Here is a 20,607-nt window from a genome sequence, read left to right as displayed (position 1 = left end):
TCTAAAGTCCTTGAATGCAAGGGATTATCTAACACCACTATAATCTGTCCTCAGGTATCACAACAGGCCAAAGACAACTTTGGTAGTTTCAGGTGACAAATTTTGCTGGTAACTGCACAAGAGATACATGTATCTGTTGGCTCTGCTGTATCTTTCAGCACCATTTGATATATACCATTGTATCCAAATAGGCCAACTCACTGACATAGATATGTGGTCAGTGTTTTACAGTGGCTCCAATCCTTCTTGGAGGGGCAAGCTCAGAAGGTGGTGCTGGAGGATTCCTGTTCTAACCCTTGGCAGCTAACTTGTACAGTACTTCATGGCTCAGTTTGCCCCAATTATCATTTATATAAACATGAACCTACCAGAAAAATTTGTCCTGAGATTTAGTGTCATCAAAAGGCAAATGAATTCTCAACACTAGTACTCATTTCCACCTAAATCTAAAGAAGCTGTTTCAGCCCTAAACTGGTTCCTTTCATAAGTATTAGAACAAATGAGGATGAACAGATTGAAGATCAATCCAGGTAAAACAGACAGCTTCTTGATCTGACAAAGAAAAAAAAAAAGACCAAGGAATAGGGATTTAACCTGTGCTTGATGGGGCTACACTCTTCCTGACTACACAGGTTCACAGTTTGGTAATACTCCTGGATCCAAGCCTGAGTCTGAAAACTCATGTTTCTGCTGTGGCCTGGAGTGTATTGACAAGTTAAAGTTTGTGAAACAGCTACATATGTCCTTATATATATACTTGATATGGTTATGGTGACACATGCAATAGTTATATCCCATTTGGATTACTCTTAACAAATCTATTTGGGGCTGCCTTTGAAAAGCATTCAGAAATGTTATTTGCTCAAAAGAGTTGCAACCAAAATCCTGACTGGGGCTAATTATAGGAAAAGCACAGCCCTTTTATTACACCACTCCCACTGGCTATTGTTCTGTTATTGGGCACAAAGTGATGTTTATGACTTACAACATCCTATATCGCTTGAGCCCTGGCTAATCTCTCTAGCCCATAACTATCATAGTACATCTTGGCTCTGCAACCCCTTTCCTTGAGAGGATGGCCTGGCACATCCATGGTGTGTTTCTAGCAGCAAGTGAAGACTTTTGTTTTGTTTTGTTTTGACATTTCTTCGGTAATAACTACATATGGGGAAAGAGCTCTTAATAATGTACTGGACTGTTCATATTCCTTGCTTTTTACCAAATATGTTTTGAATGTCTATTATTTTGTTTTTATTCTGTAGTTTTATTATATTTTTCATTTTTTGTATATTTTTACTGTTCTGAGTTTTTCTCTGCATCTTTTAAAGTATTTGTTAGCTGCCCTGAGCTAGGAAAAATGTTAAATAATAAATGTTAAAATAAATATTAAAAAATAACATTTTTATTTCTGTGTTGCAGGTAAGTCTCCCAATTAGGTAGAAACTACTATCTTATATTTCGGTTTTCCAAATGAATAGTGATATAAGAAAAGTTCTCTTAGTACTTCAGTAACATCTTATGCTAAGTACTGGTCTATTATAGCTCTCTAGATGTTAACAAAAGCATTGTTATAGTTACCTCAGTTCTTTAACTTTTCCCATATTATGTTCATTTCACGAAAACTCATACATTTATTAGCTGGTTTGTTATAGAGAAAATGGAATTGTAGTTGCATCAAAATATACTAACTTGCTTTGTCTTGGGGAGAAAGAATATTGATTTAGGAAATCAATTTTGTATTGACAGTAGGGAGGGTAGAAGAGTGGGGGTTTTGAGGATTGTTTTGTTATTATTATCGTTAAATTGTATTTACATTTTTCCATTGTTGTTACCTGCCTCGATCCTCAACGGAAGAGGCAGGATACAAATAAATATTTATTATTATTATTATTATTATTATTATTATTATTATTATTATTTGAAACATAATAAATAATTTCCAAAGAATAAAAAGGGGGATAATTTTCTGTTATTTCACAAAACCTCTTAAGGATATATACTGATGTGTTAATACTGTCTACAAAAAGACTCTGAATCCAGCTGGGGTTATATTAGAAAAGAGATATTCCTTCAAAATACATAATCTATTTCCTGTAACCCTGAAAAAATCAGATTGTGAGAGATGACATCCACACTCTCTGATTGGAATTTTACCTGCTGTATAAACACTGATGATTGAAATTGTTTGTGTCCTATGTGCTTCTACATTCATATTTTAAAATTAGATCCTGTCCCATTCTGAGACATGCTGCATGTAAAATATATGCTCCATTAGCATGGTAATGAAGAACTGTGGTAGCTCACTGCATGCATTTTACTCCATCTAGTATTAGCTTTTTTATTATTATTGTAGAGACCCAGAATCTTTTTGGGAGAGCATTGAGGTTGAAAATAGACATAGTTATGCATTTTCATACCCATCATTTCCATAGATACACACTTTTCATCTCTGGTTAGGTACATGTCCACATAATTGGCTCTAGTACTATGTTTCCTTGGACAAAATATTTTAAAAAATTAAAATGATAATTGATTCTGTTTTTAAAAATGTCATTCAGAACAGCTAACAATACACCACACACACACACACACACATTCAACACAAAAACAGAATAATGACAAAAATACATCAATAAAAAGAAAGAAAATATATGACAAATGAGAGCTTTTTTCTCAGCAACAGTCAAGCTTAAATGCCCAAGGTTAGACTAAATTAAAAGTTCTTTGCCTGCTGAGAAAAGGACAACCAAGAGCAGCCCAGCTTATCCCTTCCTGGTAGGGAATTCCATGTGCTGGAATTCACACTGAAGCTGCCACCAAGAAATCCTTTTTTCACACCATCACTAAAGGTGACTCCAGTGATGCAGGGGCAGAATGGAGAATACACTCTTCCAGATATGCCCTTAGGCTTTCCAAGAAACAATAGCAATAGCAACAGGATTTATATTTCACTACTGCTTAATAGTGAACTCAGCACTCTCTAAGTGGTTTACAATCTTTAAGCCAGTTGCCCTCAACAAGCTGGGGCATTTTATCGACTTATGAAAGGATGGAAGGCTGGATCAACCTTGGACCTTGGGATTGAACTCACAATGCTGTGGCTGCAGTACCATCATTTAACCACTGCACCACCAGGGCTCCTTAAGAAGCCTTTCATTCATATCATATTGCAGCAATCAAGGTTTTAAAAGTAACATGTTCCATGACCAGGCACTGATGTGAGCTTGTCACAGGGGAAAACAACAACAACAAACAACAACAACAACAACATAATAATAATAATAATAATAATAATAATATATTTATATCCCACCCCTTTGAGGTCAATCGGGGCGGCTAACAATAATAAAATACAATACAATATATATCAAAATCTACTTCCCTCCCCCCTTAAAAAGTTATTAAATCAATTATAATTAAAACCAACAAATTAAAACAACATCAACACATACACACCATTACAAAACAAACAAAAACAAAACAGCAAACTGTGGCAGCATCCTACTCAAATTTCCAGGGAGGACCTTAGGGACTCTCATGAGAAGAGGGTTCCTGAGGCCGGGATTATCTATCCAGGAAAGGCCTGCCGGAAGAGATCCGTCTTGACAGCCTTTTTAAAGATGACTAAAGATGTCAATTGACGGATCTCGTCAGGCAGGTCGCTCCATAGTCTGGGTGCGACAGCAGAAAACGCCCTCTGGGAGGTAGCCGAAAGCCTAGATCTTTGGCAAAAGACAAAAATAGCATTGAAAGATGTTGTCTGGAGATAGTGACTCAGTTTGTTGGATTCCTATAGGTCTACTACAGCTTTTCCAGGTGTTGTTTCAGAATGGCTATCACTGGTGTGGTACACACTGCCCTTTTACGCCGTGCTGGCACCGATTTTAGGGTTAGGGACTGCGCGGCAACCACACGGTCCCTAACCCTAGCACGGCATGGAGGCATAACAATGGCAGTGTCCCGTGTACATGGGCACTGCCATTGTGACATAAGCGCTGCGTGGCATCTGCACGGCACGGCACTTACATTGCAAGTGCGTTATTGGTGCACTCACGTTTGCCCTGTGGCGCTAAAAAACCCGGTTTTTCTGGGTTCTTTTTCCTCCAGAGGGAAGCCACACAATTTGGCAGCTGTGGCTTCCCTTTGGGGGGGAATTAGGCCGCCAGCAGGGCGCCCTTTTCGGGCAGTCTGTCCTGCGCCACTTATTCATTTTGCCTCAATTTAAGAAAAAAGCAATATAATCCTGTTTCTTTAACTAGTACAGTATGAGTGTGTGTGTATATATATATATTAGCCCTTCCATATTTTAATATTGTTAAGTGCAAACAATATTTTACCCTAGATTATTTTATGTTGCTAATATTTAATGACTTTGCCTCAGAAAAGCACACTCCAACTTGACCTATAAAGTTAGCAAGCCAGTGGCTATGAAATACTCCATAGCAAAACATCAAAAATCTGAGTGGGAGCCATCAACAGGGAAAGGATCAAAATGAAGGTTTTCCTTAATATGCTGGAACCTGGGGAAATGATTGGTAATTCTGATATTCCTTCAAGCAAATCAAATAAATAAAAATCTTTACTTGGAATAAATAAAAAACTAGTTTACCAACCCTCGGTTGCTGTAAGTGCAATTATATATCAAGCTGCAAATTGAAATTCAATATTAATATTAAAAAGATAATGTTTTGAAATTATAAACACATTTTAAAATCCTTTTTGCCTTTGTACTGCCTCAAAACACATTTTGATCTTTAAAAAACCCACTGTGACCTCATCTCTCCTCTTTCTCAAAAGGAATAAAGCATTCTTCACTGTTTACTAAATTCTCCTGTATATGCATGTCCTTAATGCCAAATACATAATAAAAACATGTGAAGGAAGAGGAATTAATTAAAGATTCTGCAAAGGTAAACAAAATGTCTAAGAGGAGTGAAAATATTACCACATTAATTTTTGAAATTACCTTCTAGATTTAAAATATGGTTGTAATTGAAACTACTATGTGATCGTTTTTTACAATCCAGAAGCCAAACAAGGCACTGTTTCTGCTTTTCAGTCCATAATAATAGAATCACAGAATTGTAGAGCTGGAAGGGACTCCAAGGATCATTATTCCAGGTCTCTTCCAATGCTGGAATACACAGCAAAAGCATCCATGGTGGCTATGTTAAAACATCTCAAATGAAGAAGTGTGCATTTTCTGAGGTAACTTGATCCAGTGTTAAATAGCTCTCATTACCTGGAAGTTCTTTCTAATGTTTGTTTGGGATCTTTCCTCCTGTAATTCCAGTCTACTGCTGCAGAGCCTACCCTCTGGATAAGCGGAAAGCAACTGTGTTCCATGTTTTGCATGACAGCCATTCATATATTTGAAGATAGCTATCATATCACCTCTCAGTCTTTTGCTTTCTAGGATAAACACTCTCTCAGCTCATGGGGTCTTCAGACCCTTTATCAACCTGTTGCTCTACCCAAATATGAATATCCTTAAACTTTGGTGTCCAGAACCAGGCACAATATTCCAAGTGACTTAAAGCTGAAGCAAATGGTACTGTTAAACTTCCCTTGATTTGAATGAAACTATGACATGATTTTCACATGCACTCCTGTCAAGCTGGTATTACACACTGCATATTTGTGCATATTTGTGCATCTGATTCCCCCCACCTCAATGTAGAACTTTACCCCACACACACATTAAAATGCATTTTGCTGGTTTGGGCCCACTTCTCAAATCTGTTAAGGTTATCTTGAATCCTGATTCTGTGTTCTGAAGGGTTAGCTATCCTGCTCTGTTTAGTTGCTCATGATTGCCCAATAGTATTTATGTATAAAAAGCAATGTCTTCTTTGATATCTTTTTAACTCTAGTTGGAGAAAGTGAGTTCAATTAGTAAAGATATGTAAATAATATTTGCACATCTTCTAATGTTTGAAATGTCTCATCAGGAAAAAAAAAAACCTTCTCTCATGAGATTTTCTTGTCCCTGAAGAAGAGCAGAGAGCAGCAGGACCACTGATTTTAATGGAAGGGATGTTTATTGTGCAGAAAACATTGTTTTCTGGCACACACCCCCAGCATCTTTCATCTCTGTTAAATAAAGAAGAAATTGAGTACACACAAATATATTGTTACTCATCTATATTATAATGTTTGTTCATCTCCCCATGAGACTACTGAGAAAAGACTATGAAAAAATCAAAGCAAAACAACAACAACAACAGCAACACTCTCTCAGTTCTAAGAACTTGCTCTCATCTTTACATTTCCCTAAAGGGATTTGTTTCTTACTTCTTATTAGAGGAAAATGGTGGTGCATGAACTATTCTGTTTGCAACACTATGTTTAAGAGCCATGCTAGCCCTTCCATGAGGCACTTGCCTCAAGTGGCACACCAGTAGGAAAGAAAGACTATTGCCCCCATCATTCTGCCACAGCCTTTGCTGACAGGTCTTTCCACTAATCCCATCCACTCCACTCTGCCTTCTGCTACTTTGAACAATGTTCTTCTTCAGAAATACACACTGGAGACTAAAGTGGTCCTGGGAAATTTTTCACTTTGCTGCATATAGTTGAAACACTATTCAAGCCTTATTTTCTCTTACATCACAATGGTAGCAGTGGTTCTGTCAGTTTTCCTACCAGTATTTCTCCCTGTTTGCTCCAGCTTCATCCTTAGTAATTAGAAGGACCTATGTTACTATATTTGGTTCTTCCTCAGAGTGTTGTTGTTGTTGTTGTTTTATTCATTTTTATCCCACCTTTCTCCCAGTAATGGGACTCAAGACAGCTAACACCATATTTAAAGCAATACAAATTAAAAACAATAAAAAGCATTAATAAAAGTATAAATATAAGATGTCAAAAACAATTAAGCATTTTATGAAGTTAAAACGCTAGGCATTAAAACATTAACATGCATTAATATACTATATACCAACCTGAAAAATAGACTGGTGCAGCATTCAAAGTCTGACCCTAGTTAGTCTGTAAAAAAATGATGGCACAGAAATGTTTTGACCTGGTGTTAGAAAGAGAACAGGGACAAGACCATCCTGGAGTTCCAAAGTCTGGGAGCAGCCACCAAGAATAGCATCACATTTGTCCCCAACAAACAAGTCTGAGAGAATAGTGGAACAGTGAAAAAAGCCTCTTCTGATGATCCTACAGCTCTCATGGGCTCATAAAAGGAGATATAGGTGGGTTACAGACTGCCATTTAGGACGCGCTCCACGTGTGCTAGGGTTAGGAAGGGTTGCCCCTTCCTAACTGGCCCCGTTCCCAACATGCGCGGAGAGCGTCCTAAATGGCAGCGCCCATCCACATGGGCACTGCCATTTTTACGTCATGGACACTGTGCGTCCAGACATAGTGCAGCAGAAGTGACGCCGCTAGTGCGTGCCTCGCGGCGCCACTTCCGGGGGCCAAAAAGGAGCGCCATTTTGGCGCTCCCTTTTCGCTGCGGCCGGAAGCCTTGCGGTCTGGCCGCTGGGGCTTCCCGCCGCAGCTAATGGCAGCGGCGGGAGAACGGCCGCTTGAGGGTGGTCTGTAAAGCGCCATAGTCCTTCAAAAAATGTGGGCATAAAGTATATTGATCTGAGTCCCTGTCTTGTCAATTTACAACTGTTGTTTTAAATTCAAGGGTACACTGATAAATGTTAAACACTATTTAGACCTAGGCAACATTTAAAATCTTTTGCTCTACTACCCTCAATACACATATTCCTAGTAAAGAACAGGGTACAGAGATTACTCCTTTACTACTTATTCATTTTGGTTACTTCAGGTAGCAAACATTTGCAGTTAAAATTCTAAACTGAGATGTCAGATAAGAAAGGCAGCACAATTCGGTTTTTATTTCAAAAATCATACTGAAACTACTAGAAATCATACTTGAAAAGACTGCAGTGGGCTATCCACAGATGGTCTGAAATCTTTGCTTTGTGAATGATAAAATACAAGAAGGCAAGGTCATGCTTCAGATGTAGCATACAAATTATATTCACTGTCCTATGAGACAAAAGGTAAGCAAAAGCAGAGAAAAACACACAAAGAAAGCAGAACTGAATCTCTAAGAAACCTCAGGTTTTGCTATCAAAATGACTGAAAGGTGACAAGTGTACTTGTGTAATATATAAATGTCAAATGCCATTGGTTTGCTTTTGCCTTATTTATTTGATAGTTGAAATATTTATATGCCATTCTTATCAATATATGTTTCTGGTTTTCTTACTGCACCTTCAATGAGTTGAACATTTCATTCACCAAAATATTTAAGTTTTCAGAAATGTGCTTACTGGCGGGTTACAGACGGGCAAAAAGGGATGTACTCATGACGTCATGAAGGTAGAGCCTTCAGACGGGCTTTCCCTGAATGCCGTCATGAACACGCCCCCCGCACGCCTCAAGCGGGAAGAAGCGGCATTAAAAAGGTGCTGCTTTTTTCCGCTTCTTTTTGATTTGATACGTACGTGCGCATCTCCGTCTGTAAGCCCCTGCACCGATACGTCAGAATTGCTACGCCGCAAATATAAGTTGCCGGTTTAAAAGCTCCGTGTCAGCTGCGTCCCATAATGGGTCGGGGTCCCGGGACATGCGTGGTTTGCAGTCAAGCTTAAATTGCAACGTCCGCTGCCATGCAGCTGTGGAAGCTGCGGCACAGCTGCGGCGCATTTTAAGTCTCGTAACCCTAACCCTAGAGCCACTTGTGCGCATGCGTTGCTAGAATCGCGGGAAGTTGTAAGTTTTGCCGGCGGATGTTTTGGTTGTAGAAAGTGATAAGGGAAAGTTTGGAATTTAAAGTGACCCCCTACACACATTCCTGCGCCATTTTCACCTGGGAAAGGGCACAGTTCGGCTGCTCCTGGCACAGCTGTGTGGCGGCTCCCCTTTGCCACCAGGCAGGATGGCACAGCCATCCACCAGCACCCCGAAAAAAGGCAGGGGGATGTCTTGGTCTCATACTGAGACGGCTGACCTCATAGCTATATGGTCCCAGCCAAATATTTTGCAGAAACTGGAGCAGTCCTACCTGAATGCTGACACATATCGAGAAGTGGAAGAAGCCATGAAAGTCAAGGGCCACAACAGAACCTTGGAGGAGTGTCGCCGAAAATGCAAGTCGCTGAAATCTCAATACAAACAATACAGAGATGCCCTGGCTAAAGGTACTACAAAGGGCGCCCCCCCGCCCTTTTACAAGGAGCTGCATGCTTTCATCAAAAGTGATGGAAGCATCAGACCCCACAGACTAGCCACCAGTGGGGAGCGCGTGAGGGTCCCGGCGGGCCAGCCAGCCAGAGCCGAGCCTGTGGTGGTGGAGGAGGAGCAGGAGCAGACCCCGGAGCTTGAATGTGCCCAAGACCTTTTGATGCCTCGTCAGGGTAAGATGTGCCAGGGCCCCTGGGGGGAAGGCAGGGGGGAATGGGACAAGGGGAAGATGTGGCCCCAGGGTAGGCACAGGCCAGAGATGACCCTTGTCCCTTGTCATATAGGTGAGGAGCAGGAGGAGGAGGAGGAGGAGGAACACCCCGACTCAGGTGATTCCTCCAGCAGCCAGAGATTTCTGGACCCCCGTGCCGTGCTCAGACGAATGTCTGCTGAGGCTGGGAGCTCCAGAAGGAGACCACCATCTCGTGCTGGATCCTCTTCCACGACCAGCAGCTACCGTGACCGTTCACCTCTCTCTTGGGCCAGTGCACCCGCCAGCGATGGCAGTGAGACCGAAGAGAGTATGCAAGGTAAACCTTATATTTTTGTTTATAAATGCATGGCTCAACTGCGCAATTGTGGCATGTCTCATTCACTGCTTACTGTGCTGGTATGTTTGCAAGGTTGCTGTGCAAGTAGGATTGTGAGTGTCCCTGGCATGGTCATGTCCTGCATGTGTCCCACATTCCTAAGGCACCCCTCCCTTGCATGTAAATCTGTCCTTTCCCAACGCCCTTAGTTTGAAGCTCCACCCTTTGCCACAGCTTTGAGTGAGAGTTCCTGCATGGCAGAATGGGGTTGGTCTAGATGAACCTCAGGGTCTCTGCTAACTGTAGGCTTCTATGACTGTCTGCTTGTATGTCCCATAGTAGGAGGACGAACTGAAGCAGAACAAGAAGAAGAAGGAGAAGGAGAACCTCCTGCAGCTAATCCCATAGCTGCCATGTCAGCAGAGGAGCGCCTTGCCACCAAGAAGAAAAGGGTCCGTCCGTCAGCAGCTACTAGAACTGTGGCAGCTGTGGATGTGCTCAAGGTTTGCTCAGAAGAGAAAATGACAGCACTGATGCAGCAGGCGCAGCGAGCCTGTGATGAAAGGGAGAGGAGCAGACAGTCCCGCAGGGAGCTCATGGAAAGGGCACTGGAAGTTCAACTGAGGGGCGTTCAGAACCAGGAGACAGCACTAGAGAGGTCAGACCAACATCATGAGACCACAGTCCAGGAGCAGAGGCGACTCAACACCAGCATGGAAGCGCAGACTGTTCTGATGGGGCAAATGCTGGAGGTCATGAGGGGAGGGCAGGGTGGCCCGAGACGCAGAAGGGTACGTAGGGAGCAGGGTGGAAGAGGCAGGGCTGCTGTCCCCAGGGTCGTGGAGGAAGGGGTTGAGCAGCAGGAGCCCCCAGCAAGAGGTGGAAGAGGCAGGGCTGCTGTCCCCAGGGTCGTGGAGGAAGAAGTAGGGCCACAGGAGCCCCCAGCAAGAGCAATCCCTCCAGCTGAGGAGCAGGCAGTTGCCATGGAGGTGGAACCGGCTCAGCAGCCTCTGGCTGGCCCATCCTCCAGCCTCTTCAGTCAGTCAGTGGCAGTCCCACCGCCCACACCCCGCCCCCAAAGGCAAAGGGCAACTAGAGGGGGCCTGGGCCTGGGATCAAGGGGCAGGGAGCACTGAAAAGGCACTAGGTCCCATGATGTCCCATAAAGACATCATTTCGCCTCCCAGGGCATGTGTTCCCTCCCAGCCCATCTACCCTATTCTACCCTTCCTGTTCTCTCCTCCCACCATGCCTGGCTCACTGGTCCCCAAACCAGCAATCTCCAAACTCTGTCCTCCCAGGCGTTTGGACTTCATCTCCCAGAATCCCCAGCCACCTTGCCCTGTGGTCTGGGATTCTGGGACATGAAGTCCAAATGCCTGGGAGGACAGAGTTTGGAGATTGCTACCTCACACCACTCCTGCTTAGCTTTAGACTGCACAGTTGCGCCTAAGCTATCTCATTCACACTCACAGCCACACCGCCGCAGTTGCGCATAATTAACCACACAAATTTTTTTTTAAAAAATAAACTTTTTTATTAACAATAACAATAAATTTTTTTCACTATGTACATATATACAAAAGGAAGGGGGAGGGTGAAGGGGGGTGGTGAAGGGGGGATGGCAGAGGGGGCAGGGAAGGGAAGCTGCTTCAGGGAGGGGGAGGAGGCGGTGGGGCGGGCAGCCGGCGGAGGAGTTCCTGGAGAGTCTCTTCCATGGAGGAGACTTTCTCTGCCAGCTTCTCCACCTTTGCTTCTATAGCAGCGAACCTCCTCTCCGTCCGGTTCTCTGTGGGGGGAAAAGAAAGAGGATGGTTAGGATCAGCCTGTGGAGCCCATCACCCACTCCCACAGGCAGGGTTTCTGGGTGCCCCCGCTCCCTTCCCTGGGTTCACCACTACACTTACCTTGCTGCCGGGCTTGGAGGACACGATCCAGGGCACTGGCATCGAGGGCCAAGTGCCCTGGCTGTCCTGGCAGGCGGCGGCTCGGCCCAGGCTCCTCTTCCTGCGCGACGGCGGCAGCAGCAAGGACATGAAGCCCTGCAAAAGGGGAAGGAAAGGCCCAAGTTACCATGCTGGCATGGCAGATAAGGGCACAAGTGTCGTGGGGGCTGCAGGCAGGCAACCCCCACCCCTCACCCTGGGGACCTACCTTCCGCCAGAGGAGCCTGCTCTGGCTGCGGAGGGGCCACAGCAGCTGGTCCTGGCTGTGGCCCACCCTCGGGGACATCCTCGTCCCCCGAGGATGGTGGAGAGGGCGACCTGGCAGGGTGCCCTCCCTCCCTCCGCCTCCGCCTCGGCCGCACGCCTGCAGAAGGGAAGAGGACGGATGGCATTGGCACCATGCAGGAAGGAGAAGAGGGCAAGGGAAGGGTCAAGGAGGGGAGGACAGGGCATGGCAAGAGCTCTGGCTTACCTGGAGGACGGCGATCTTCCGGTCTGGGCCGATCTCCCCTGATCCACAGGTCCTTCAGCCGCGAGAAGAATGGTGGCTGCCTGTCAACCGGGGGCGCCTCTCCGAAATCCTCAAGGGTTTCGAAGAACGCTGCCTTCAGAGTTTTAAATTTAACTCTACATTGGTGCAGCGTTCTTTGAAACCCTCGGTTTCGGAGGGCACGAGATGCCTCGAGGAAATGCCCCCGGTTGGGCTTGTTGGTGCTGGCCATCACCCTCCTCGCGGCTGCCTGTGGCATCAGGGAGTCCAGGAGGATCCCGACCTCTTCATCGGTCCAGTAGGCGATTCGGACCGGGACCCTCCTGCGTGGCTCTGCCATGTTGATCGCCGTCCTGGGGTCTTTCACAGTTGCGCACGGGTATATATGGGCACCTGTGGCTCTGGGCCGTTAGGCCACGGTGGTCCTAGGCCAATGAAAGCTTTCAGAGGAGCAGTTTGAATCTTTCCCCCAATAGATGCCCTCTGAGTACCCCATTGATACATTCAAATGGGCCATTAGGAAAGCTTGAATTTGAGGGAGATTGATACATTGTCAAAGGGGCAATTGGCAGTTGGAGCTAATGTATCTTTTTCACCCAGGAAAACAGGCGCCAGGAGACCTTTTGTATGTGTGTGTTTGTGTGTGTCCCCCTCAGGCACGTGGCAAAACATGCCCACAGCACAGATCAGGAATGATAGGCAGACTCAAACTGTGGATAATGGGATACATTTATTCATGTGCTTATGCTATTACAGTACAATGCACTCTGACATCACAGATGATGGCACAGGAGCCATCCTTCAGATTCTCCTTGTCAGGAAAAAATCTGCCAGGGCATCCCTCACAGCCTCCCCTGCTGCCTTCTTGGCATTCTCTTCATCCCTTGTGATTGGTGCCGGGGCGGGCAGCACAAAACGGCGCCTATATCGCATGCCCTCATCCAGGACCCTGCCCTTGGTCTCACAGATGTTGTGCAGAATGACACATGATACCAGGATGGGCACCACGTTCTCCTCTACCACCAGGAGTGGGGCAGTGAGACAGCGCCATCTCGCCTTCAATCTGCCAAACGATCTTTCCACGGCCCCCCTCACGCGATTCAACTTCTTGTTGAAGATCTTCTGTCTGGGAGTGCGTGGGGTCTTAAAGGGTGTCATGAGCCATTTCCGAATGGGGTAGGCAGAGTCAGCCAGTATCAGGGGCCCGATCTGCTGGCCTCTGATGTTGATGCTGGGGTTCCCTGGCACATAGATGCCAGCCTCCATGGCCTCGTAGATGAGAGAATTCCGTGCCACCCTGGCATCGTGTGCTGACCCATGCCACCCGAGCTCCACGTCCACGAATCTTCCTGTGTGGTCACATGTCCCTTGCAGGATGACAGAATAGGAGCCCTTTCTGTTGACATAGGCATTCCTCAGCCCCAAGGGTGGTATGATCAGGCAGTGGCACCCGTCCATGAGGCCAACCACTTGTGGGAAGCCGCGGCGACCAAAGGCATCCATAATCTGTGGGGTAAAGGAAGGGAGAGAAACAGAGGAATTGAGATGACAAGTATGTTACAGGTGCGTAACTGCACCATAGCAAGAGCAGCAAATGTACAGTGAGGGGGTGACACTTGACACAGAATACCACAGGGCTGCCAAAGATTAAAGGGAAGGTGGTGTGGCTGTCCCTACCTCGCGTGGGTTCCCCAGGTACACGGTCCTTGACAGCAGCAGCTTCTCCATGGCCAGGGCAAACTCCACCACGATCTCCCCCACGGTGGCAACGCCAGTCCCAAACAGCGCTGCCGTCACAATATAGGTGGATTTGTGTGCCAGTGAAAAGACACCAATGGCCACTCTCTTCTCCACCGGGATGGCTTTCCTCATCACTGTGTCTGCCTTCTCCAGTTCTGGGCGCAGGATGCCCACAAGCCTGTGGAAGAGGGCACGGGGCATTCGGAAGAAATGCCTCCATTGCTCGTCAGACCATATGGTTGAGACAAAGTTGTCCCACAAGTCGTGCGATGCAGGGACCTGCCAGCATCGGCGGAGACGTGCCACTCTGGCCAGGGCCATGGCACCGCCAACAGTAGCCATATGAAGCGCTATGGCAGCCGCTGCCGTTCGCTGTTCTGTGCCATCATCATCATCACTGCTGCTGTCATCCAAGTCTACAGCTGTCATGGTGGTGGATGATGGGACCTCCATTGCAGTGGCAATGGAGGCGGAGGGGGCAGAGGAGGCAGGGAAGACGGCGGTGGCAGCGGCGACAGCTGTGGCTGTGCATTGCAGCTTCATTAAGACCACAGGGAACAAAGGAGAGGAGGCATCCATGATGCCAGTGGTGGCACTCGCAATGCGCAAGCGGGCAAGGATGCCAACACCAGCTGATCACCAGCTGGCAGGAGGCCACCTTTGTTCTTGGGCAGGGTGGGGAAAAAAGTTTAAAGGGGCCTGGGCGCTTTAACGGTGCACATGCGCACTTTGCAGTTGGGAAAAGGGAACTTGCCGGCTGCTGGCTGACTGCCGCAGCTGCGCACTTCTCATGCGGCAAAAGAAAAAAAAAAGCCGCGGTTTGCGCCGCCCGTGCGGAAGCTGCTTCTCTTTTTGCAGCGTCCTCCGAGGCGGCCGTATGAAAGCTCCGGGTCCGAAATGGACCCAGGTGGGGCGTCTTCACTGCCCCCCGTGTGGAAGCTCCAACACCTGAAGCACGCCCCCGGGGCGGGCCGTCTGGAGGCTCCGTATTCAGCTGAATACACATCCAAGACGTCTTTCCCTGCCCGTCTGTAGCCCGCCACTGTTTTTCAGAGTCAAGAAAATTAAATCCACTGGGCTCAAATTTTACTGCAGTCTTCATTTAGCCCATCAAGATCTGATCATAGGACAGCTGGATTATTTGAACACCAGTTATGTGCCAGCTATCACAAAGAGAGACTATACAAATTTTAATGGTTTGTATTTTAACACGTTATATTTTAATTTATAACTGTTTTAATTCTTAAAAATGTTTAATTATTTTTTAATTTTTATATTTATATATTTTCATATTTCACAGTTTTTATTGTTTTACACGTGTTGTTCGCCATCTTGAGTCCCTGTATTGGGAGAAAGATGGGATATAAGATATAATAATAAGAATAAGAAGACTACAATGATGTCTAAAGAATTAATAAGTTAGATTCAGTCCACATGTACATTTCAGCATCCCTCTATACCTCATAGCTTCCTTGGCTTCTCTTTGGCCCTTGTTTCCCAACATTGTAGTTTTTTTCCTGTGGGGGGAGGACTCACTGGTCCTATTGTCACTAAAATATTTGGACATCTTTCATCAATCTTTCTATTCAATTGTGCCTCCTGCTTTTATTTTCTTGCTCTTCTCTTCTCTCTGAAAAATTAACTTTTCTTTCCTTCTTTCTACCTGCCTTTTATATTGTCACTACTTCTTTGCCTGTTTTCCTCACCATCCTTTCCCCCCTTCTTCCCCTTTTTCTTTTGCAGCTCTTCTTTTTGCTCAGCTTCTCAGACCTAAAGACTCCCTGCCCACTCAGTATCCTAGTCTCAATTTCTTGTCAATAGTGGCATCACTAGAAGGTTGTGGGGAATGCACACCTCACTGGGTGAAACCATCAGATGGGAAAAGATTCTCTCTCCTGCATGCTTGCCTCCCTGATGCTTGGTATTGTCAGGTGATCTGCTCAAAAGGACTAATGAGAGGAACAGTTCATTGCCCCCCCTCATTCTCCCCACACACACCCTTCTTCAAGTTGGGACCTCACTGTTCTGCCTGCCATGCTGACGACTTTCCATTGCTGATGGATCGAGGTGCCACTGGGGACAGTGGATTGCCTGGGGCTCCACGTTGCCTGTCCAACCCAACACTATTTGGAACCTGCTGCCAGCACTTATTTCTTGGCAACAGGATGCAGAGAAGCCACTAAGAAAGTGGGGTGCATGGGGTAATGTCAGGGGGTGACAGCTGTACCGCACTGGGTGACACCAACCCTACTGATGCCACTGCTTGTCAACCGAATGCAGGGTGGTATAAACAGCCTAATTCTTCAGCCTAATTGGTCTTTCATTTTGTTTGTGACACCTTGTGGCTTTTACACCTGGAAACATGTATTCGAACCCTGGGTGTGGGGATATATATATATTTACACAAATATAAAGCTCTTCTCATATACACCATACCATAAGATTTAGAATAAATTTCCACTCTACAAAAAGAAAGTGGCACTTCTAGTCCTGCTCCCCATTCCTTTTTTCTACAATGCACTGCAAGCTGCCAACCAATATAGTACAGCAAGCTGGAAATCATATAGTTCATTACATCTTCAGCAAATGCTTTATTGATATAAAATACAGTATCTATAAATTTCTTCTACATTCTAAATAATAGGCGTTTAAAAGGAAAAGTCAGATAATCTATTTCAGAAATCACTGTCCCATAACACTGAATTAGTTTTTAAGTAGCAATACAATAATTCAAATTAATGCTCACTCTTTGAATTTTGCAAAATGATCAGGGCCTATTGTTTCCCTTGTTTTCCATATTAATAGTGAAAGCTAGCTAATATGTCCTGTAGGCTGAGGAAAGTTCCACAAACATAATTTTTATGTGCAGATTGGTTCCAGAGGGTGGTGTAGGAAAAAAGCCTTGCACACAGCAGAAGGTTCTAAATCTGGGGTTGGCAAAGTGTAACTTTGAGGTTTAAGCAGCCTCCATAAGTTGTTTCTACAGCCCTAGATCCCCCTGACACTCTAGACTGCCCCTTTTCTTGCAAACTGCAAATTGAATCGCTCCTTGCAGGATAGTATAACAGTGAAAATTCACTTTTGCAAACATACCACATCCCCCATGTGGCTTAATAGCAAAATGCCAGTTTTTCAGAACTACAAGCAGACTTCCTAGCCACTTTGTGGTTATCCCTTTAATCCTTGATGTATTAGAGAAATCTGGGGAGAAAACTGTCCCCAAACCTGCAAAAGCTGTATGTATATCCCTAGTAGAGATGTTAGACCAACACCATAAATAAACAGCCCAAATATATATTTGGTTCTTTAAGCTATGGGAATACCAAAGTGAACAAGTTGCTTGACTGTAACTGTGGTCATTAGGTCAGCTCTAAACTCATGTGCTCTATTGACACGCGTGTATAATAAGAATAGCATTACTTGTAAAGTATTTTAAAAGTCCTTATTTATTGAACTATTATTGATAAAATAACTACTCCCTGGAAATGCCAAAAATGTCAGTTTGGAGAAATGACAATTGAACTCAACTTCTACAACAAGTGGCTTGTGCTGTCAGTGCCAACACTGCCTTCATTTTACGAAAGTTAATAAGATAAATTGGATGTTGGAAATCATAGAATCATAGAATCATAAGACTTCATTGCCAAATATTAAAAATAATTACAAGAACAAGAGTATTACTTACTCACTCTTAATCTATGCTTAAAGAAGATCCAAAAGTGATGACATCCTTGAAAGATGGTTCCTTTTGCCAGTTTCTGTAACTTTTATAATGGAGTAGCCTCACTATTAAGTTCTTTTGTAAACCAGTTGTCTGTAGCATTCTATTGTTTTACTGTATTAAAAGTAACTATAATAGGGGTGAAGTAGGTGACAGCTTGGAGTAGTCAGAGGCTGCTCCAGCCCTGATCAACCCCCGATTGGCACAGGACTGCAGTGACCAGATGGCAAAGTCCCCGAACTGGCCACTGCTATGGTCATGAATGGGCTACTGGCAAAGAGCGATTTTTCAGCACTCATTTTTTTGGCCAGCTTCAGGCCACCTTAGACAGTCGCAGAACAGCTTCTGGCCATTCTGGGCATGTGTCGCCTGCACGCACACACACACAAACACACACACACACACCCCGGGCCAGAAGCTGCTCTTCCTGCTCATCTATTTCAAGCCATAGTTACCCTTGATTAATGAGAAAGTAAAGAGTTAGTTTTTACTCTCCACCCTTACAGGACCCATATTATAGTCAAAATGGTTAAAATTCCAGTATGTCTGGAAATAATACCTTTAAGGGACAGCTGGACAGAGATAGGAAAGCGTCATTGCCACAGCTGGCTTCTGCTAATAAAGACTTTGAATCCAATAAATGGTTTCCTTTCTTTACAAGTGAGGGTCAAGCCCCAAATTTTTCTTTGATAGCTTATATGTGTGGGTTGAGATTTAAGGACTAAATGGCTGGAGGGAAGGTCGCATGTGGTTGTTTGGATCCGAGTTGGTTCCACAGGCACCTATGTTGGAGTAGGAAAGGAACTGAGGCTCACTTACACACTATGTATTTGATGTAGCCTTTAGTACTAAAGCTATAAGCCAATGTTTCTCAAATGGTGGGGAGGGACCCCTAGTGGCGTGCAAGAATTGTTTTGGGGAGTGAAACTTAGGCTACGATCCATCTCCTCCTCCTCCTCCCAAACATTTTTGTGTAAAATTTTCACATGCATTGACATAAATATTGAATTTATGTTAATATACTGTTCTAATTTGAACATTTCCTTTTAAAATGTTAAAATATGAATATATGTGAATGTGCAAATGAAAGCACACACACTAAATAAACAAAATGTATTTATATTTGTAAACTACACCAAGGGGGACACTGTCCACATGTAGATGAAAAGGGGCCTCCATAGATAAAAAAATGAGTTCTGCTGCTATAAGCAAATCTTTGAGTGCTCCTTGATTAAAATATAATTGTGTCTTTATGGGATAGACATATAGTGAGGGGAAGCAAGGTGCTGATCCTGAGCTCTGGGCACTAGTTCAAATGATCCCTGTGTTAAATAAATGGAAATCAAAGAGTGGCCTAATATTTTCACAACATGCAATGTATGGTTTACAGATGTGGCCTAATATTTTCACAACATGCAATGTATGGTTTACGGATCAGGCAGAGTAATATATATGAATGAAATTTGACTGCTGACTTAACCAACACCTGAAAATTGCTGACTGAGTAGGTGTGAGAGTTTCAGTGATTACAGAAGTGATGTGAGAATACTTCTGAATGAACAGTGAAACTGAAACTCTGAGTAAGAAGTAGTTTAGTGAGAAATAATTGGTGAGGTGCCAATTGAATGTTTCAAAAATCATCCAGAAACTTACAGGGAAAAAAAATTCAGCCATGATGACTTGTACACATATATTTTGTATTGAGGAACACCAACCCAACAGCTTTTTTGGTATGACTAATATATTTTTCCTTTGGGAAAACTTCATGATCAAGCAGCACATAGCAGATTGGTAGGAAGTTAGGATATTCATATTCATTGTAAATGAAATCCCAGATTTATTATGTTTTTTTCCCAAACTGAGAAGAAGAGTTGCTCTTTACATATGGGGATTCCTGATAAATACAAATGCCTTTAAAAGCAAAGTGATCCATGAAGGTAATTTAAACTGGCCAGTATAAAGCTTTAATAGAAAATATCAGCTATCCCTGAAGTGTCTTCACATCAAGAAAGAACAGCAGATTAAAGTATCATTCAAGTATCTCTAGTGGTCTGTTTTGTTCTAAGACTCTGCTTGATTTTTTCTGGAAAGCATAGCTTTTGTAATGCTACCTAGGTTTCATTCAATTAACAAGCAACTGGATGGCTCTTATTTCGTCTCCAGAGTCCAGCTGTTCATTTTATTGCTTAAGTTTATCCCACATTCATTCAAACATGCCCTTTTGTAAGATGTTAAGTTTAATATAGTTACAGAGAAATTGTATTAAGATATATTCAGAAAATACCTCCATTGAAGTGACAGGAGCTCAGACCATTACGTTTAAAAATAATTAGTTTCAGTTATAAGAGTCCAGAAGTAGTTGCAGTTTTAAAAACTACCGCTGTACTTTCACATCATTAAAAATAACTATGGCCCGGTACAGACGGGCCCTTCGTGGTGAGCCCATGATGTGCTAGGGTTGCTCGGGGCGGGACATGCACACGCCCCAAAACCACAGTATGTCATGGGTGCGCAGCAGCTGCGTGGCACCATCCAGATGGTGTGTGCAGCGATGACATGCCAGCAGCACAGCATCCAAACGGGGCTGTGCCTCTGGCACGTCATCACACCATCGCTCGCACTTTGGTGCAGTGCAAGTATGCCACAAAAAGGAGCCACTTCCATGTGCTCTTTTCTTGCTGCGCAGCAGCATCGCACAATTTGGTTGTGTGGTGCTGCTGCAGAGCAAGGAGAGGTGCCTCCCTGGTGCCTCTTTTTGGCACTCTGTACCACGCCTAAAATACTTACTTTTAATTGCTTTTAAACGTGAGTATGCTACAGACACTTGGTCTGTGCTGCAAAAGAACCTGAGTAGTGAGGACATAGCCCTGTAATGATAAATCAGTTGCAGTTCCACTGCAAATGAATGATGCTCTCTTAATCTATGTTACATAATTAAGAATTAAGTACAAGTAATTTGTAATTTCT

The 20,607-nt window shown here is 44.3% G+C and overlaps 4 protein-coding genes across 6 annotated transcripts in view; 1 reads left to right on the top strand and 3 right to left on the bottom strand.

Annotated features, from left to right (window-relative positions):
• Positions 1-20,607, bottom strand: part of KCND2 (potassium voltage-gated channel subfamily D member 2) — a 346,660-nt gene that overhangs the window by 255,003 nt on the left and 71,050 nt on the right. The window lies entirely within an intron of this gene.
• Positions 8,909-11,244, top strand: LOC149312301 (uncharacterized). Its single transcript, XM_089526555.1, has 3 exons — positions 8,909-9,386; positions 9,498-9,743; positions 10,083-11,244. Exons 1-3 carry the CDS (start codon positions 8,909-8,911, stop codon positions 10,877-10,879), a joined length of 1,521 nt encoding a protein of 506 aa, XP_089382681.1. The 3' UTR covers positions 10,880-11,244.
• Positions 11,148-13,665, bottom strand: LOC149312300 (uncharacterized). Its single transcript, XM_089526554.1, has 5 exons — positions 12,162-13,665; positions 11,898-12,053; positions 11,651-11,785; positions 11,471-11,532; positions 11,148-11,171 (listed from the first exon to the last, which is right to left on the bottom strand). The coding sequence occupies exons 1-5, from the start codon at positions 12,517-12,519 to the stop codon at positions 11,148-11,150; spliced, it is 735 nt and encodes a 244-aa protein (XP_089382680.1). The 5' UTR covers positions 12,520-13,665.
• On the bottom strand, positions 12,589-14,547 carry LOC149312299 (uncharacterized). The gene is made up of 3 exons (XM_089526553.1): positions 13,857-14,547; positions 13,630-13,685; positions 12,589-12,604 (listed from the first exon to the last, which is right to left on the bottom strand). Exons 1-3 carry the CDS (start codon positions 14,496-14,498, stop codon positions 12,589-12,591), a joined length of 714 nt encoding a protein of 237 aa, XP_089382679.1. The 5' UTR covers positions 14,499-14,547.

Source organism: Sceloporus occidentalis, unplaced genomic scaffold, assembly GCF_023333645.1.
Source record: "Sceloporus occidentalis isolate IW3139 unplaced genomic scaffold, rSceOcc1.0.p SCAF_5, whole genome shotgun sequence".
Lineage (NCBI taxonomy): Eukaryota > Metazoa > Chordata > Lepidosauria > Squamata > Phrynosomatidae > Sceloporus > Sceloporus occidentalis.
The sequence above is the reverse complement of the archived record's forward strand: the minus strand, read 5'-3'. Positions and strand labels throughout refer to the sequence as shown.